Below are 20,134 nucleotides of genomic sequence, written 5' to 3' on the forward strand. Positions count from 1 at the left end.
TTCCAGAAGAAGATGAAGACAGGTGCAGTACATCGCTGACCTGTTCTGGAAACGCTGGGTTAAAGAATATCTTCACATTGTGCAGAAAAGGCAAAAGTGGAACGTGGTGAAAAAGAATCTAAAGGCAGATGATATAGTCCTGATTGTAGATTAGACTTTGCCACAGAATTCATGGTTGATGGGAAGAAACAGAGACGATCCCAGACAGCAGAGGCCATGTTAGACGAGTCAGTATACGAACCAGGAGCAATATCCTGGAGAGAGCCACCACTAAACTATGCCTTCTTCTGGAGGCTTGACTTGACTCGACTCTGACTGACCACAACGCTTCCCTTCCCTTTTAAGGAACCTCATTTTTGGGATTTCCTTTTTATATTTTGAACCTTTTTTCAAGAACTGAGAGTTGCAATATATAATTTTTGTCTACATTTTTCCTTTTTGGGATATTGGACTATGGCATTTTCTTGCCCATAGAATATGGACTATAAACTGTAAGAGAAATGAACTTTATTTGATGATGGCTCTGTGCTTATTATTGTAATTGTCTGATACTGCCAACAATTAGGGGCCGGGATGTTGGAGCAATTTATGCTATTTTATGTTATTTCATATTTTGTTAGTATAATTAACTATGGTTCATTATGATATTGCCTGGTTCTGTCTGTCACGGGTGATTTGTGTTTAGGGTATGGAGATGGTGTCTCAGCTCCGCCTATATTGGCTGATCACCTATACAGGTGGTAGGGTGGAAGTGATTTATAATGAGGTGGCAGGAGTAGAAGGGACACGGTTTATTGACTGTAGTCGTGACTATGTAACACATTCTCACTCCCATCACGTAAAATCTTGATGCTTGGTCAGGTGCCTTGGGCATTGTTATTGACAATAAAAGTCTCCTTTACCGTCACATCTAAACGTGCCGCTGAAGGGCGCTTTTTGCGTTGCTTCAAACGCTGACAGCCACTGTCCAAACGTCCGTATTTTACGAGTTCGGAGTGAGAACGGGTTGGACACACGGGAAGAACGGAACTGTTGGGTTTAGTAAAAGAAGAAAGCGACAGTTGGGTTTAGGAAACGTGACCCCTGTCTCCTGGGTGAAAGTCCTGTGTTTTTTGACCCATCCACCACCCTGAGCAACCTCCCTATGCAGATTTTCAGGCTTTTATACTACTCTCTACCGTAGTCGCTCTTAGTGCTATGTCATCTTCAAACTCTGTGTAGCTGCTGCTCTCCCTGGTGTGCTCTACAAACATGCTGAAGGGCGCTTTTTGCGTCGCATCAAACGCTGTTGGACTATGATATGTAACAGAACAAACTTCGAACATAATAAACATTTAAGTTGTTTACAAGTCTGCGGCTGCACGTCCGAGACAATCTCTACTCCTGACGTAGTGGCTCAGAGCAAAATTGCATCGGATACCGCAACATCTTTAATGTCAGAAAATTATTCTTTAGTAATGTTGAAATGATCTCCTCAGGGATGAAAACTAGTTGTGTATAAACTGTGATTTTCACTGTAATCATGTTTTATTGGAGCAGCTTCAGCTGTTAGTGATTTATTTCCATAAAGGTTTAAACATAAAAAAGACTTGATGAGTTCAACATGTTTCAACAAATGTAAATCTGTTTCAGTTTGAAAATCAAAGAATAAAGATGTTCCTTCACAATTAAGGTATTTTCTTCATTAGAACATGTTTTATTCTTCTTCTGCATATAATCCAATGAATCTTATTTCCATAAACAGAATGTGTGTTTTGTATAAAACCGTCTGTAGTCTCACATGTATCCTTCTGCTAACTTCACTGTGATAACAAATGAATTATCTGGTTAAAGAATGATTGCTAAGATGGCCGTTGTGGGTTTAAAATACAGTTTACATTTAGTTACCAACAGACATTAACTCTCTCATGATTTCAACAGAGGAGGAAGAAGTACTCTGATCTTTCACTGACACTAGTAATACCACAGTGTACAAATACTCTGTTACATTAAGTTGAGTAAGTAGATCTGTCCACGACTAAAGAAACTCCTTGCTGATTTTGACGACTAATGGATGAGTTGATTTAATGGACAGATGTGTAAAAACGTTTTTGAGTTTGTCCTCAAAGAATCATGTAAAAGCTCCTCAGAGAGAGTTGTGTGGAGCTGAAAGTCTTCATTAGCTTCCTATCAACTCATATGGTAATGGCTGGAATGTAACAGACGTTCATTATGAAATAGTTACGCACTAAAGATTTAGGGTGACTTAACGTCAGGAGTATGTTTGCCTGTAAGCGTTCCTGGTATCGTCACATTAGCTAAGTTAACCAACGTTATTAAGAAACCCTGACCCATTAGCAGGTTGTAGGAGGGTGTAGCAGGGTGTAGGGGGACGTAGCAGGGCGTAGGAGGGTGTAGGGGGTGTAGCAGGGCATAGGAGGGTGTACGGGGGTGTAGCAGGGCATAGGAGGGCGTAGGAGGGCGTAGCAGGGTGTAGGAGGGTGTAGGAGGGTGTAGGAGGGTGTAGGGGGACGTAGCAGGGCGTAGGAGGGTGTACGGGGGTGTAGCAGGGCATAGGAGGGTGTAGGAGGGCGTAGGAGGGCGTAGCAGGGTGTAGGAGGGTGTAGGAGGGTGTAGGAGGGCGTTGGAGGGTGAAGCAGGGTGTAATGGGGTGTAGGAGGGCGTAGGAGGGTGTAGGAGGGTGTAGCAGGGCGTAGGGGGGCGTAGGAGGGTGTAGGGGGGCGTAGAAGGGCGTAGGAGGGTGTAGCAGGGCGTAGGAGGGTGTAGGAGGGCATAGGGGGCGTAGGAGGGTGTAGGGGGGCGTAGCAGGGCGTAGGAGGGCGTGGGAGGGCGTAGCTGGGTGTAGGAGGGTGTTGCAGGGCATAGGAGGATGTACGGGGGAGTAGCACGGCGCAGGAGGGTGTAGGGGTGTGAAGCAGGGCATAGGAGGGTGTAGGAGGGCGTAGGAGGGCGTAGCTGAGTGTAGGAGGGTGTAACAGGGCGTAGGAGGGTGTAGGGGTGTGTAGCAGGGCGTAGGAGGGTGTAGGAGAGCGTAGAGGGGCGTAGGAGGGCGTAGCAGGGTGTAGGAGGGTGTAGGGGTGTGTAGCAGGGAGTAGGAGGGTGTAGGAGAGCATAGGGGGGCGTAGGAGGGTGTAGGAGGGCGTAGGAGGGCGTAGGAGGGTGTAGGAGGGTGTAGCAGGACGTAAGAGGGTGTAGCAGGACGTAAGAGGGTGTAGCAGGGCGTAGGGTGGCGTAGGAGGGCGTAGGGGGTTGTAGGAGGGTGTAGCAGGGCGTAGGAGGCTGAATTAAGGGTTTATTTCAACCAAACCAGAGTGGTGATTGTTGGAACAGTGGAAAGATGAACCAAGACGGCTTTTCTGTCCACTTTGAATGAAGTGTGTTTTACGATGATAAAAGTACTGATTATTTACATGGAGTCTGGTGGGTTTGGTGGAGACAAAGTATGTGTTGTGCCTTTTACTGTTTATTGTCTAATATTTAAATAACTGAGACAAATAACGAATAACTTCATCAGCTGGAAGAATAAAGTGTAGAAGCTGAATCAGGTCAACAGTCACACAGACGGGTTTATGACGTCACTGCTGCCTCAGCCAATCAGAGCCCTGCTGTGTGTGTGTGTGTGTGTGTGACCTCTGACCTGTGACAGCAGCCACTGCAGCCTCAGCCAATCAGAGCCCTGCTGTGTGTGTGTGTGTGTGTGTGTGTGTGTGTGTGTGTGTGTGTGTGTGTGTGTGTGTGTGACCTCTAGCCTGTGACGGTGGCCCCCCTGCTGCTGAACCAGGATCAGCTCTATATTTACCTGAGATTATCAGACACACACAAAGACACTTCCTGTTGTCTGTCAGAGAGTTGCAGACTGTCGGAGCAGCAACATGCCCGTTGCTGCCGCTGCTGCAGGCCCCGCCCCCTGGAGGAACAACAGCCTGGTGCTGGGGGGAGGCCGGGACCCTCCCCTGTCTGACCATGGAGACACCATCATCGGAGTCTACCTGCTGCTGCTCGGTGGGTACACACACATACACACACACATACACACACACACACACACACACACACACACACACGCACGCACACACACACACACACACACACACACACACACACACAGTGGGGGGTCGGCAGGGTCGCCCCCAGAGAAAGGTGTTTAGTGTCTTCAGCGGGATATTTATGCAATTGTATGCGATGAAATTGTGGGAACTTTTTAAAACTGGTTTCATCGTATTTGAAAAAATGCCTAGTGGGGCAACCTAGGCCCAGTGGGGGCAACATAGGCCCAGTGGGGGCAACATAGGCCCAGTGGGGGCAACATAGGCCCAGTGGGCCACCAGGCTTGCAGTGCACTGGGGGAAACCCTGGTCAGGGCTCAGAAACCTTTTCTAAAGACAAAAGAAACCAGTTTGGACCCACAAAGCATATATTTTCATTCAACCTTTATTTACACTCCAGAGATCATTTACAGCCTCATTTACTACAACATGGAGTCATTACAAAGACAAAATCGAATTGAATCAGGACCTTAGAATCCTAATCTAATGATTGGGGAATCCTGCAGAAAACATGTTGATACATAATGTGGCAGCCGTTGTGTGCAGTAAGCTTTTTTTAACGAGCCTGTTGGACTGATGAGATGACCAGTTCTAGTTGTAGTGCTAGTAGGCCTATTAACAGGTGCAGATTAATTCAGGTAGGACTGTGTGGAGACATATTTTATTATGTGTATTATGAGGTGGTCCGCGAAAATTCTTGATTACAAATAGTGGTCCACACACAGAAAGTCTGAAACCCCTGATCTAGCATACCGACCAGCTACATCCCGAGCCTCACTGGCTGCTGAAACATCCAAATAGACATTACCAGCTTCTTAAAATTGTTTTGAAAACTAAACATTTAGACTATTTTAGCACAAATTATGAGATTATTTGCCAAGTTTTAATAATTAATTAACATCTTATATATATCAATAATTAAAATATATTAAAAGTTTTTAGTTTTTTTTGAAGAAGAGTTTTGTGTGGGCCTGTTGACAACTAGGCGGTCCTAGGCCTGTCAGGCCCACCCATAACGCCATGCCTGGTGAGCAGTAATCTTAATGGGTAAAGTAACTAGTAACTAAAGCTGTAACAGATGAATGTAGTGGAGTAGCTAAAGTAACTAGTAACTAAAGCTGTAACAGATGAATGTAGTGGAGTAACTAAAGTAACTAGTAACTAAAGCTGGAACAGATGAATGTAGCGGAGTAACTAAAGTAACTAGTAACTAAAGCTGGATCAGATGAATGTAGTGGAGTAGCTAAAGTAACTAGTAATAAAAGCTGTAACAGATGAATGTAGTGGAGTAGAAATAGGAAGTGGCATGAAAAGAAAAGACTCAAGTAAAGTACAAGTACCTCAACACTTGGACTCAAGTACAGTACTGGAGTACATGTACTTAGTTACATTCCCCCCCCCCCCGCCACATACAATATTAAATTAATCTGTTTGAGTGGCTTGTAAACGCCAGTACAGCTGAGTGTCCTGACTGTCTGCGCTCTGCGGTGCGCTCAGGGTGGCTGTCCTGGTTTGGAAACAGCATCGTCCTGTTCGTGTTGTACCGGCAGAGAGCCACGCTGCAGCCCACCGACTACCTGACCTTTAACCTCGCCGTCTCAGACGCCAGCATCTCTGTGTTCGGGTACTCCCGAGGCATCATCGAGGTCTTCAACGTGTTCCAGAGCAGCGACTTCATCATCTCCTTCATCTGGACCTGCGAGGTACAACCCACACTCACCTTTCTGCCTGTCTGTCTGCCTGTCTGCCTGTCTGTCTGTCTGTCTGTCTGTCTGTCTGTCTCTGTCTGTCAGCCTGTCTGTCTGCCTGTCTGTCTGTCAGCCTGTCTGTCTGTCTGTCTGCCTGTCTGTCTGTCTGTCTGTTTGTCTGTCTGTCTCTGTCTGTCTGTCTGTCTGTCAGCCTGTCTGTCCGTCTGACTGTCTTTCTGTCTGTCTGCCTGTCTGTCTGCCTGTCTGCCTGCCTGTCTGCCTGCCTGTCTGTCTGTCTGTCTGTCTGTCTGTCTCTGTCTGCCTGTCTGTCTGCCTGTCTGTCTTTCAGTCTGTCTGCCTGTCTCTCTGACTGTCTGTCTGTTTGTTTGTCTGTCTGTCTCTCTGACTGTCTTTCTGTCTGCCTGCCTGCCTGCCTGTCTGCCTGTCTGCCTGTCTGTCTGTCTGTCTCTTTGTCTGTCTGTCCGTCTGTCCGTCTGTCTGTCTCTCTGTCTATCTGTCTGTCTCTCTGTCTGTCTCTCTGTCTGTCTGTCTCACTTCCTAACCTGTCTGTCTCTCTCCTAACCTGTCTGTCTCTTCCTAACCTGTCTGCCTCTCTTCCTAACCTGTCTCTCTCTCTTCCTAACCTGTCTGCCTCTCTTCCTAACCTGTCTGTCTCTCTAACCTGTCTGTCTCTCCTGCAGGTAGACGGGTTCTTCACGCTGATATCTGGTCTGAGCAGCATCCTCACGCTGACGGCGATCAGCATCACGCGCTACATCAAAGGCTGCCACCCCAACAGAGGTCAGAGGTCAAGGTCATCTCTCTCTAACATACAGACCCTAGCAGAGGTCAGAGGTCAAGGTCATCTCTCTCTAACATACAGACCCTAGCAGAGGTCAGAGGTCAAGGTCATCTCTCTGTAACATACAGACCCCAGCAGAGGTCAGACGTCAAGGCTATCTCTCTCTAACATACAGACCCCAGCAGAGGTCAGAGGTCAAGGTCATCTCTCTCTAACATACAGACCCCAGCAGAGGTCAAGGTCATCTCTCTCTAACACATACAGACCCTAACAGAGGTCAGAGGTCAAAGTCATCTCTTTCTAACATACAGACCCTAGCAGAGGTCAGAGGTCAAGGTCATCTCTCTCTAACACATACAGACCCTAACAGAGGTCAGAGGTCAAGGTCATCTCTCTCTAACACATAGGGGGTGTTTCTCAATGTCAAGGAAGTATCCTTCGAAGCCCGAATTTCGAGGATGCTACGTCATCGACGTCCGTCGAAGGACTGTTCCAATGTCGACTGAGTCCTTCGTTCGCAGACTTTCCCATAGACAGCAAAGGATGCATATGTGTATCCGTCGCGCTCCCATATTACCCACAATCCTATGTGCGCGGCTTTGCTGGCTCGTTAAAAAAAATTAAATGGTGGACCTAAGCGGTAGTTGGAGCAGCATCGCTGACAGCGAAATAATCATTTAAATGTAAGTATCTTTAGTGTTTGTCGTACATCGTTAATGTGTATCATCAATGTAAAGCTTAACGCTTTAATGCTGGTACAAATTGCTCTAGTAATTAGGTAGATACACCCCGAGCTAACGTTAGCTAACCAAACCCATCAGTTAACATTAGGCTGTTAGCTAGGTTGCTGTCTTTTGGGCCATTTGTGTTTTTAAAGTTTAAAATCCGGTGGCATTTTAATCTCTTTTAAATGTTGTTACACTATATGGGTAACGTTAGCAGAGATTTAAAAATGTGTGTGTTTATCAGTTGTAACTGCAGGATGGGAGCTAACGCTGCTCCTTGTTAACTTCACTAGCAACGTTAAATCAGTAGTTTCCCATTTAAAAAGTATAACATCCCATAACGTTACATTATAGCATTCATAACGGTAAAAATCTTTTTCTTGTGTTTGCTGTCTTTTAACAGGGACAAACGGAGGCGGTCACTGATGATGGGAAAGCAAAAGACAGGCAGGGAGACAGGCAGGGAGACAGGCAGGGAGACAGAGGCCAAAGACAGTGTTGAATAGATTATTTGTTATATTAGAGACATTCTGAAAATAAATGCATTAAATGAACTGGTTTGTCTGTGTCATTACGTTTTTGGGTGTGTATATAATAGAAACTGTTTTTCAATGTCTATTTCTAACTGAATAATTATATTCAGATGGTACCTGTTTTAATAACTTGTAAGGTATAGAAGCTCTAAAAAGACATTAACGAAAAGTGTATATTTATTATAACATTTATTCAAGCATTACTATATAATGTACACAAGTATATTCAACATGAAGTGATGATCAGACTCAGCTGCTGATGATGGGGTTGCTTCCAGACTGCAGAAGGAGAAAGCTTTAGGTTAGTCCAGTAGTTATCCAACCTGTCCTGGTAAGATTAGAATTGTATCACAAGTATATGTAAGCATACTGTAACATGAAGGTACTTCATGAAACTGTGTACTGGTGTAGTTTCTTCATCATGGTCTTAACCGACAACTGTTGACCATTTAACACACTTACACCTAGCTACCTTTACTGTGTTAGTGGGTGTTTATCAATGGAGGTCTTATGACTTTTCATATGTTGGTTGTAGCCTTGTAGCTTGTGTGTTTACAGTACTATTTAACCTTTCTCACTTGCAGTTCACTGCCCATCATACTGCCTGTGGTAGCTCATTAGCTGGTAGTGTTTACCTTGTTGTAGTTGCTGATCATATTTTGCACCGCATTTGTTTGAAAGCTAGAAGCTACTGGACAATGAGCTAATGTTACATGTATGCAGTAAACTACAAGCTAATGTAAACTGCTACTGTAAGCTCTATATAATTAAGATTAATTAATGCAATTCTCCTTACCGGTAAGTGTTATGACAACTACAAACATGAACTCCCACAAGTTTTTAATTTATTGACATGGGATAAATAAGAGAAAATTACTATTGCTTACATTATAGCCTATCAGTGTTGGTCACGTTACTTACCTTAGCACTTTGCGGGCAAAGTTGCAGACAGAATATTCTCCTCCTGCAAGCAGACTGACGCTGATTCACCTTCTCCATCTCAACAAACAAATTGAACAGCACAGTTCACAGTTCCACATCCATCTCATCAAGTGTTTTGAAATGCAGCGCGGAAGTGAAGGCGGGGAAACATTTTCAATGACGCAAGCAAGCAATGACGTGCACTTGCTAGCCTGTTCCATTGTACATGTTCTCCGAATGCTAAGGAGGAGCCTGGTCTAGCCTCTGAATGCTAACGAGGAGCCTGGTCTAGCCTCTGAAGGACCCGACTTGGAAGGACTAGTCCTACCAAGGAAGGATCCTTGACATTGAGAAACGGCTACAGACCCCAGCAGAGGTCAGGGGTCAAAGGTCATCTCTCTCTAACACAAGAACACTACACACTCACTGTGTACACTATACACTCACTGTGTACACTATACACTCACTGTGTACACTACACACTCACTGTGTACACTACACACTCACTGTGTACACTACGTACTCACGCCGCTGCAAGCAGCGATAGACGGGTCCTCGCGCCTCTGCGCACATCGGGGTTAGTGGCGGACGCCGCTCCTTGCGGCCGTGCATTAGCACGGCACTCAATCACCGCATCAGCAATGAAGAAGGAAGTCTCTGCTGAGTTCAGTGACACCTCACACAAGACTCTACCTTAAACGGTTCAAATGTTATGAAAGGGGGCGTGGCCTGAGTAGGTGGGCGTGGTTATATTATAGGGGCCGGCTCAGTATCACGTCGACCACACATTATAAGTTTCATGTAAATCGGATGATGTTTGTTATATAAGGCTGATTTCCTGTCAGCGGGGGGCGCTATGACCAAAAGTCAATATTGGCCTGTAGCTGTCCTCAGGCCTGGACTCTTGTTGATTGTGGGGAATTTCAAGCAGACATGACAACGTACATTGTAGTTACAGCCATTTTCTCGTTCATCGCTAAAAACTCAAAATAGCCGCCCCGCCACGGCCACACCCTATGACGAAAAGTTTTTCTTTTAACAACTTTTCATCTTTAATGTCTTAAGATGGCACAGACCAAATTTGAGGTTGATCGGATGAAATCTCTAGGAGGAGTTCGTTAAAGTACGACATGTGGAAATGGCCAAAATCGCACTAATTTCTAACTTTCAATTCAGAATGGCGGACTTCCTGTTGGGTTTAGGGTATGGCTCCAATGACGTTTTTTGTACGTCTTGACATGTTACATATATGTACCAAGTTTCGTTAGTCTACGTCAAACGTTTCTTTTTTTTTCAACTTTGTAGGGGGCGCTAGCGAGCCATTTTTGTGAAACCCTTAAAATACATAAATTTCCACCAGACTTGATGTTACCGCCAACTTTGGTGAGTTTTTGAAAATGTTAAACCCCTCAAAAAGTCTTAACATATTTGCCAGATAAAGAACAATAATTCTAGTGTCTGTGTGTGTGTGTGTGTGTGTGTGTGTGTGTGTGTGTGTGTGTGTGTGTGTGTGTGTTTCAGCCCATCACATCACCCGGACCAGTGTGTCCGTCTGTCTGCTCCTCATCTGGATCACAGCTGCATTCTGGGCCGGTGCGCCTCTGCTCGGCTGGGCCAGCTATAAAGGTACTCTGACCCCTGACCCCTGACCTCTGACCCCTGACCCCTGACCTCTTGACTTGACCTTGCTATGTTATAGTTGTATCAGGCAGCTACCTGCTTAGTTGACGTGTGACTTTACATTCTCAAACGTGCTGATTTACCCAGAGCCGAGTGTAGGAATGTGACCATCATATCCCGCTTACTAAACAGGATGTGATGGCCGCATTCCTACACTTATAAAATGTAATTCAATGTGGAAGTAATCCAAATATTCCGTTACATTACTCAGATTGAGTAATGTAACGGAATACGTTACAAATTACATTTGTGGGCGTGTATTCTGTACTCTGTAACTGTTAACCTTTTCATAATATCCTTCCCAACACTGGTTAGCGCTGAAACGGAGACCAAACACGGCTCCTGGACAATCTGATTGGATGGTAACTTTAAAGATCTACTAACCGTGTTGGCTGCCCTGGTTGTCTGACCCCTGACCTCTGACCCCTGACCTCTGACCTCTGACCCCTGACCCCTGACCCCTGACCTCTGCAGATCGGGGGTACGGGACCTGTGAGATCGACTGGGCCAAAGCCAGCTACGTGCCGGCCTACCGCGCCTACATCATCTCCATCTTCAGCAGCTGCTTCTTCCTGCCGGTGCTCGTCATGTTGTTCTGCTACGTCTCCATCATCAACACGGTGAAGAGAGGGAACGCCATGGCCGCCGGGGGGGAACTCTCTGACCGCCAGAGGAAGATCGAGAGAGACGTCACCATCGTGAGGGGACACACACACACACACACACACACACACACACACACAGAGACACACACAGAGAGAGACACACACACACACACACACACACACAGACAGACACACACAGACAGACACACACAGGGAGACACACACAGGGAGACACACACACACATACAGAGATACACACAGAGAGATACACACACATACAGAGACACACACAGAGAGATACACACACACACAGAGACACACACACACACACACACACAGACACACACACAAACACAGAGAGAGAGACACACACACACACACACACACACACAGAGACACACACACACACACAGACCAGAGACACACACAGACACACACACATACACACAGAGAGACACACACACACACACAGAGACACACACACACACAGAGACACACACACACACACAGACACACACACACACACAGAGACACACACAGAGAGAGAGACACACACACACACACACAGACACAGACACACACACACACACACACACACACACACACACACACACACACACACACACACACACACACACACACACACACACACACACACACACACACACACACACACACACACACACACACACAGAGACACACACACAGACAGAAAAAGTCATAGTATATTGTGTCGATAAACAACATTTTCTTTAATGTTTCTTGATGCTTTTGTCCCCTCTGAACGCCCCTCCCGCTCCGCCTCCTGCAGGTTTCTATCGTGATCTGTACGGCGTTCATCCTGGCGTGGTCTCCGTACGCCGTGGTGTCCATCTGGTCGGCCTGGGGCTACCACGTGCCCAACCTCACCAGCATCTTCACGCGCCTCTTCGCCAAGTCCGCCAGCTTCTACAACCCGCTCATCTACTTCGGCCTCAGCTCCAAGTTCCGTAAAGACGTGGTCGTGCTGCTGCCGTGCACGCCCGACGCCAAAGACGCCGTGCGACTGAAGCGCTTCAGACCCAAAGCCGACGCCAGACTCAGAGTCCCGCTGAACCGCACCGAGAAGAAGTACTCGCCCGGCAACAACCCGTACCCGGCGCCAGAGAGCCCGCCCGCCACGCCACCACCAGTCAACAAGGAAGTGTTCTACACAGCCACACCCCTCTCATTTGAGAGCAGCACTGTCAACAAGGAAATGTTCTACACAGCCACACCCCTCTCATTGGAGAGCAGCGCTGTCAACAAGGAAGTGTTCTACATCAACATGCCCCCCCCCTCGGAGAGCAGCACCGACTTTGAGTGTGACAGACTCTGATGTCCCAACGCAGAGTCTCTGTCCAATGCGTACAATTGTTTCTGCAGAAAGATGTTTTTATATTTAAAGGGGTGATAGAATGATTATATAGGGTATTTCACACTGTTCCTAACCAGTCCCTCCAGAAAAACATGATTATATGATCTCATAATTCAATGCATAATCAGCCAAAGTCTGCATATTTATGCGGGGGGGGCACATTTTTTCAAATACGCCGCACTTTCGCCGCATAAATTGCCGATTTCCGCGCAAAATATGCAGGGCTTGCATGATTTCATAGTCCCCGCATTTTCGTTGCAAAAAAGTCACATATATCTTAGCAGAAAGATGAAAAATGTCCCGCATATTCCATTGCATTTTTTCAGAAAACGTACCGCATAATCAAGGATTTTTGCCCGCAACAATCACAAAAAAACTCAGCATTTTTCTGGAAGGACTGCCTAATAGGGTATGTGACATTGGTTGGGCTGAAAATGTCCCAGGTGCTATTTGATTAGGCCCTTAACTCCCCTGTGAATATGGCTCTATTTGGAACGAGAGCTTTTTTTCCAAATATGGTATGCTCATGAATATTTAGATGAGCTGCGCGCTGATTGGTTTGAGCAAAGCACATACACATCCATTGGAGACGAGACAGCAGGTCTCATATTTCAGACACTGCAAAGTTATACATTGTTTGTCCGCTATTTCGTTATTAAATTCACTTCTGAGACTTTTTTTATGCGAGAAATCAACTATATAAAGCTCAAATATGGGCCGTTTTAAGGAAATTGATGGCTAATTGAAAATTTGGTAAGACGTGTCGGACTTCAGGAGCTCTGACGAGACAGACACACACACACACACACACACACACACACACACATATACACACACACAGACAGACACAGAGCTGCGCACACACACAGACACACTGCCTGTTACCGACAGACTTCCCGGACGCGAGCAGCGGCTGCAGACTAAAACAGCCTAAAACAGCCGAGACAAAATGCTAAGTTTCGACACTTTCATTACAACTAGTGTTGTTGTAATGTTACCCTTGGGACATAAAAAACCTCCACCAAAGAATCACAACTCACCCTGTAGCTAGTCAGAGCGGGGACATTTAGCGGAGAGTGAAGCCCTGCAGGCCAGTCCTCTGCCCCGCTGCATTAGATCCAAACTCCCGCTCCATTGTCCGATATACTCGTTCTAAACCCTTTTCTCTGGGCCAGTAGGCCAGAACACTGCATTTACCACCGTGGTTCATTATCAATATTCTTGAAAAACTTCCAAACATTCTTCTTTCTAAAGTACACAGCTTGTGTGTGAGATCCTGACAGAGCTCCAGCTCATAGCGGGTCTGTGAAGGGGGAGAGGCCGACCGGGGAGGCATCAAACGCGGCCGGCAGTCGCCGCCTGTCACGGCAGATTGTGGAGCTCCTGAAGTCTGACACAGTCATACAAAATTTGCAATTAGCCATTAATTTTAGTAAAACGGCCCATATTTGAGCTTTATATAGTTGACTTCTCGCATAAAAAAAGTCTCAGAAGGGAATTTAGTGATGAAGTAGCAGATGAACAATGTATAACATTTCTGAGATCTGCGTGACCTAGATTCAGAAGACCAGCTGGTCTCAGATCAGTCAGTGGCCTGTGTAAATGTTGGGCGTGACAAAGAGAGAGACTAGAGCCAAATAAGGAGGAGTTGAGATTCTCCCGTTTTCAGCAGCAGTTTCAAATAGTGAGATTTGCAGATGAAAGGGATGTCAATGGGACTTTGAGGTTCTCTGTATGTCCTAGTTACCTCCAAACTGGCCTTATTCCACTATGACAAGGTAACATTGGGTTAGCATTCTATCACCCCTTTAACACTTGTATTTAGTTTGCAAAGTAGAGACGACATTGCATTGTTTCCCACGTAGAAGAGTTTCTGCAGAAAGTGAACGGTGGGAAAAAGAAGAATATACATGTTTTTATGTCTCCTTTTTATTTATATTCAATGTACAGTGGAAATATTTAGACTAACAGATATCGTTATGAAACTTCCAGCTGGTTACTGACAGTAAGACAATCATCTTTTTGTATCACAAGTGTTCTGTATACATTAAACATGCATATTAAATATTATCTTGTTAAATAAATAAATGTCCAGAACAGAAATATGAGTTTTGGATAAAGCCAGGTTTCAACTTCCTGTTTCATTGTGTTGACAGAGGGGGTGGGGGCTTTTTATCCATAAATCATAAAATACTCTCAACAGACACTAATCTGTTTCCTCCATGTTTTTATGAATCAAATGTTTAATATGTGAACACATCAAAACCTTTAAAGATCAAAAACATTTTGAATATTTTAACTCACAGATATCTCCATGCCCCCCCCCCGATTACTGACAGTATTTTAAATATGCAAATGAGGCCTAATGTGATGTTAGTGTTTCCTTTATGTGAAGATGTCCTCCAGCTGACAGATTTCATCTGTGATTGATTTGGTTTTGACATGGTTGATTGATGATGTAACCGTGGCAACATTAAAATGTGGACCATTTGAGCCACGAGAGCCTTGAACATGTTAAAGATGAATATTAATAATAAACACGCTGTAACCACGGTGACATGGCAGCTTATTATGGTCTGTAGTACACTGTAAACACTTGATGTTACTTTATGCCGTGGAGATTTTTATTTTTATATTGCTTAATAAATTTACAAATAATTCTAAGCAGCATGCAAATAAAAATACAAAAAATTAAAATAACCTTATACATTAACTGGATGGGGGGGGCTTTAACCAATATACTTCCAGTTATTCAACAAATCTTAACAGACAGGGTAGACGCTAGATCGGATCTGCTAGACGTGTCGACGTCACAGGACGTGCCTCGTGGCCCGCCTTATTCGGCCTCTGATTGGCTTACCCTGTATGCTACTCATTCCCTGGCCAATCCCCACTCGCCCTGCCTAAACTTAGCTGATCTATGATCTACCTTCAGACTGTCAGACACTGGGCGCTCGGCCGAAGTTCTCCGACAGGAGCCGAGCGGCTCCGAGCGGCTCCGAGAAGGTGTCATACGTCAGATCTCTCTCAGCATCCATATTCCCGGCCGCGGAGCGGAGGAAGAGACCGCTGTCCGCCGCTCGGTGACGGAGGAGCCTCGGCGGAACCGACCGGACACCGGAAACGGAGCGCGCGGTGAGTGAGTATTATCGATCAGTTATCTGTCTGTCTGTTAGCTTACTGTTATCAGAGCCGTGATCCAACCAGTCTCCCTGCAGCGTCCATACACACACACACACACACACACACACACACACACACACACACACACACGTGCAAACACACACACACACACACACACACACACACACACACACACACACACACCTGCACACACACACGTGCACACATGCAGGCTGAGATGACCGCATGACGTAATGCAACCAGATTGCTTCTCACTGTGACTGTGCGTGTGCGTGTGTCTGTGTGCGTGTGTGCGTGTGCGTGTGTGCGTGCGTGTGCGCGTACGTGTGTGTGCGTGTGCGTGTGTGTGCGTGTGCGTGTGTGTGTCTGTGAGACGCTGCAGGGAGTCTGGTTTCCATGGTTACCACTGGTTTAGACAGCTGAGCTCAGAAAGAAAGTGAAGACAGGAAGTGTGTTTTACATCAAACTCACTCCGCCAACAGCTGAATATATATTCTATATTATTTATTTGATGGTTAATGTGACAGCTCTGCTCCAACATCTGTCGGCTGTAAATGACCCGTTTACACACTGAGACGTGTGATCAGATCAGAGCCAAACCATCCTGTCTCCTGGCAACGGTAACCATGTTCTGTGTTGCCACGGTGATGCCCTCTGAGACAGTGTATCCTAACTACTGTGCAAAGATGAAAAGCCTGAGCTAAAATTCTTCAGGACTTTCCAAACGTCTCGGACGTAGCACACAGAGAATAACAGCTGTCAGTAGCCTGTTTATATATATATATATATATATATATATATATATATATATATATATATATATATATATATATATATATATCTCAGTAGCCTGTATATATACAGTGGGGAGAACAAGTATTTGATACACTGCTGATTTTGCAGGTTTTCCCACGTACAAAGCATGTAGAGGTCTGTAATTTTTATCATAGGTACTCTTCAACTGTGAGAGACGGAATATAAAACAAAAATCCAGAAAATCACATTGTATGATTTTTAAGTAATTAATTTGCATTTTATTGCATGACATAAGTATTTGATCACCTACCAACCAGTAAGAATTCCGGCTCTCACAGACCTGTTAGTTTTTTTTTAAGAAGCCCTCCTGTTCTCCACTCATTACCTGTATTAACTGCACCTGTTTGAACTCGTTACCTATATAAAAGACACCTGTCCACACACTCAATCAAATAGACTCCAACCTCTCCACAATGGCCAAGACCAGAGAGCTGTGTACGGACATTAGGGATAACATTGTAGACCTGCACAAGGCTGGGATGGGCTACAGGACAATAGGCAAGCAGCTTGGTGAGAAGGCAACAACTGTTGGCGCAATTATTAGAAAATGGAAGAAGTTCAAAATGACTGTCAATCTCCCTCGGTCTGGGCTCCATGCAAGATCTCACCTCGTGGGGCATCAATGATCATGAGGAAGGTGAGGGATCAGCCCAGAACTACACAGCAGGACCTTTTTGGTCTAAACGCCACTCGCCGTGTTTGGAGGAAGAAGAAGGATGAGTACAACGCCAAGAACACCATCCCAACCATGAAGCATGGAGGTGGAAACATCATTCTTTGGGGATGCTTTTCTGCAAAGGTGACAGGACAACTGCACCGTATTGAGGGGAGGATGGATGGGGCCATGTATTGCGAGATCTTGGCCAACAACCTCCTTCCCTCAGTAAGAGCATTGAAGATGGGTCGTGGCTGGGTCTTCCAGCATGACAACGACCCGAAACACACAGCCAGGGCAACTAAGGAGTGGCTCCGTAAGAAGCATCTTAAGGTCCTGGAGTCTCCAGACCTGAACCCAATAGAAAATCTTTGGAGGGAGCTGAAAGTCCGTATTGCCCACCGACATCCCCGAAACCTGAAGGATCTGGAGAAGGTCTGTATGGAGGAGTGGGCCAAAATCCCTGCTGCAGTGTGTGCAAACCTGGTCAAGAACTACAGGAAACGTATGATCTCTGTAATTGCAAACAAAGGTTTCTGTACGAAATATTAAGTTGTGCTTTTCTGATGTATCAAATACTTATGTCATGCAATAAAATGCAAATTAATTACTTAAAAATCATACAATGAGATTTTCTGGATTTTTGTTTTAGATTCCACTCACAGTTGAAGAGTATCTATGATAAACATTACAGACCTCTACATGCTTTGTAAGTGGGAAAACCTGCAAAATCGGCAGTGTATCAAATACTTGTTCTCCCCACTGTGTGTGTGTGTGTATATACAGTCAGGTCCATAAATATTGGGACATCGACACAATTCTAATCTTTTTGGCTCTATACACCACCACAATGGAGTTGAAGTGAAACGAACAAGATGTGCTTTAACTTCAGACTTTCAGCTTTAATTTGAGGGTATTTACATCCAAATCAGGTGAACGGTGTAGGAATTACAACAGTTTGTATAAGTGCCTCCCACTTTTTAAGGGACCAAAAGTAATGGGACAATTGGCTGCTCAGCTGTTCCATGGCCAGGTGTGTGTTATTCCCTCATTATCCCATTTACAAGGAGCAGATAAAAGGTCCAGAGTTCATTTCAAGTGTGCTATTTGCATCTGGAATCTGTTGCTGTCAACTCTCAATATGAGATCCAAAGAGCTGTCACTATCAGTGAAGCAAGCCATCATTAGGCTGAAAAATCTAAACAAACCCATCAGAGAGATAGCAAAAACATTAGGTGTGGCCAAATCAACTGTTTGGAACATTCTTAAAAAGAAAGAACGCACCGGTGAGCTCAGCAACACCAAAAGACCCGGAAGACCACGGAAAACAACTGTGGTGGATGACCGAAGAATACTTTCCCTGGTGAAGAAAACACCCTTCACAACAGTTGGCCAGATCAAGAACACTCTCCAGGAGGTACGTGTATGTGTGTCAAAGTCAACAATCAAGAGAAGACTTCACCAGAGTGAATACAGAGGGTTCACTACAAGATGTAAACCATTGGTGAGCCTCAAAAACAGGAAGGCCAGATTAGAGTTTGCCAAACAACATCTAAAAAAGCCTTCACATTTCTGGAACAACATCCTATGGACAGATGAGACAAAGATCAACTTGTACCAGAGTGATGGGAAGAGAAGAGTATGGAGAAGGAAAGGAACTGCTCATGATCCAAAGCATACCACCTCATCAGTGAAGTATGGTGGTGGTAGTGTCATGGCGTGGGCATGTATGGCTGCCAATGGAACTGGTTCTCTTGTATTTATTGATGATGTGACTGCTGACAAAAGCAGCAGGATGAATTCTGAAGCGTTTGGGCAATATTATCTGCTCATATTCAGCCAAATGCTTCAGAACTCATTGGACGGCGCTTCACAGTGCAGATGGACAATGACCCGAAGCATACTGCAAAAGCAACCAAAGAGTTTTTTAAGGGAAAGAAGTGGAATGTTATGCAATGGCCAAGTCAATCACCTGACCTGAATCTGATTGAGCATGCATTTCACTTGCTGAAGACAAAACTGAAGGGAAAATGCCCCAAGAACAAGCAGGAACTGAAGACAGTTGCAGTAGAGGCCTGGCAGAGCATCACCAGGGATGAAACCCAGCGTCTGGTGATGTCTGTGCGTTCCAGACTTCAGGCTGTAATTGATTGCAAAGGATTTGCAACCAAGTATTAAAAAGTGAAAGTTTGATTTATGATTGTTAATCTGTCCCATTACTTTTGGTCCCTTAAAAAGTGGGAGGCACATATACAAACTGTTGTAATTCCTACACCGTTCACCTGATTTGGATGTAAATACCCTCAAATTAAAGCTGAAAGTCTGCAGTTAAAGCACATCTTGTTCGTTTCATTTCAACTCCATTGTGGTGGTGTATAGAGCCAAAAAGATTAGAATTGTGTCGATGTCCCAATATTTATGGACCTGACTGTATATATATATATATCAGATGTTATTGGGCTTTCTTTGGAGGCATATCATCTCTAAGAACTGTTTTCCATGTAACTGTAGGCTGAAAACAGGAAGTATTCTTTTCAGTTTATAATATCGTTGTTGGGCATCAACTAAGCTGTATGAATGTAAAATCAATGTGCCCCCTATCCCACCCATAGTGTTCTATATATTTACAAATGTAGATACTGTAATTACACCTATACATAGCCATATTCTACTGCTCTTCATACTATTCATCCTGCACATACACTTATTGTTACTACTCTTATGTTACCACACTGTACATAGCTGTACATACTGTACATATCTGTCTATATGGTTCATTCAGAATATCCATATTTATATATTCTGTTAATACACTGCATATATCTATATTATTATTACTACTAGTATAATGTCACTGCTACTTCATTGCACATATCTGTACACGTTGTTCATATTACATAGCATGGGGGGGGGGGGCACTATATCCGTGTCACATTGTCATAAAGGTCTGATCCTAGAATCGCCCCTGGTGTTGGAAAAGTTCAAACAACAGACATCTAACCCCCCTCTCTGTCTCCCCCCCCCCTCTCTCTCTCTCTCTGCCTCCCCTCTCTGTCTCTCCCCCCCCCCTCTCTCTCTCTCTGCCCCCCCCTCCCTCTCTGTCTCCCCCCCCCCTCTCAGATC

At 45.0% G+C, this 20,134-nt stretch overlaps 1 protein-coding gene across 1 annotated transcript; it reads left to right on the forward strand.

The window, feature by feature from the left end:
* The first annotated feature begins 3,872 nt into the window (after positions 1–3,872).
* LOC144513387 (opsin-5-like) lies at positions 3,873–12,357 on the forward strand. Its single transcript, XM_078244456.1, has 7 exons — positions 3,873–4,002; positions 5,544–5,749; positions 6,436–6,535; positions 10,237–10,341; positions 10,870–11,093; positions 11,812–12,183; positions 12,289–12,357. Exons 1-7 carry the CDS (start codon positions 3,873–3,875, stop codon positions 12,355–12,357), a joined length of 1,206 nt encoding a protein of 401 aa, XP_078100582.1.
* Positions 12,358–20,134: the final 7,777 nt, after the last annotated feature.

Source organism: Sander vitreus, unplaced genomic scaffold (assembly GCF_031162955.1).
Source record: "Sander vitreus isolate 19-12246 unplaced genomic scaffold, sanVit1 ctg238_1, whole genome shotgun sequence".
In the NCBI taxonomy this organism is placed as follows: domain Eukaryota; kingdom Metazoa; phylum Chordata; class Actinopteri; order Perciformes; family Percidae; genus Sander; species Sander vitreus.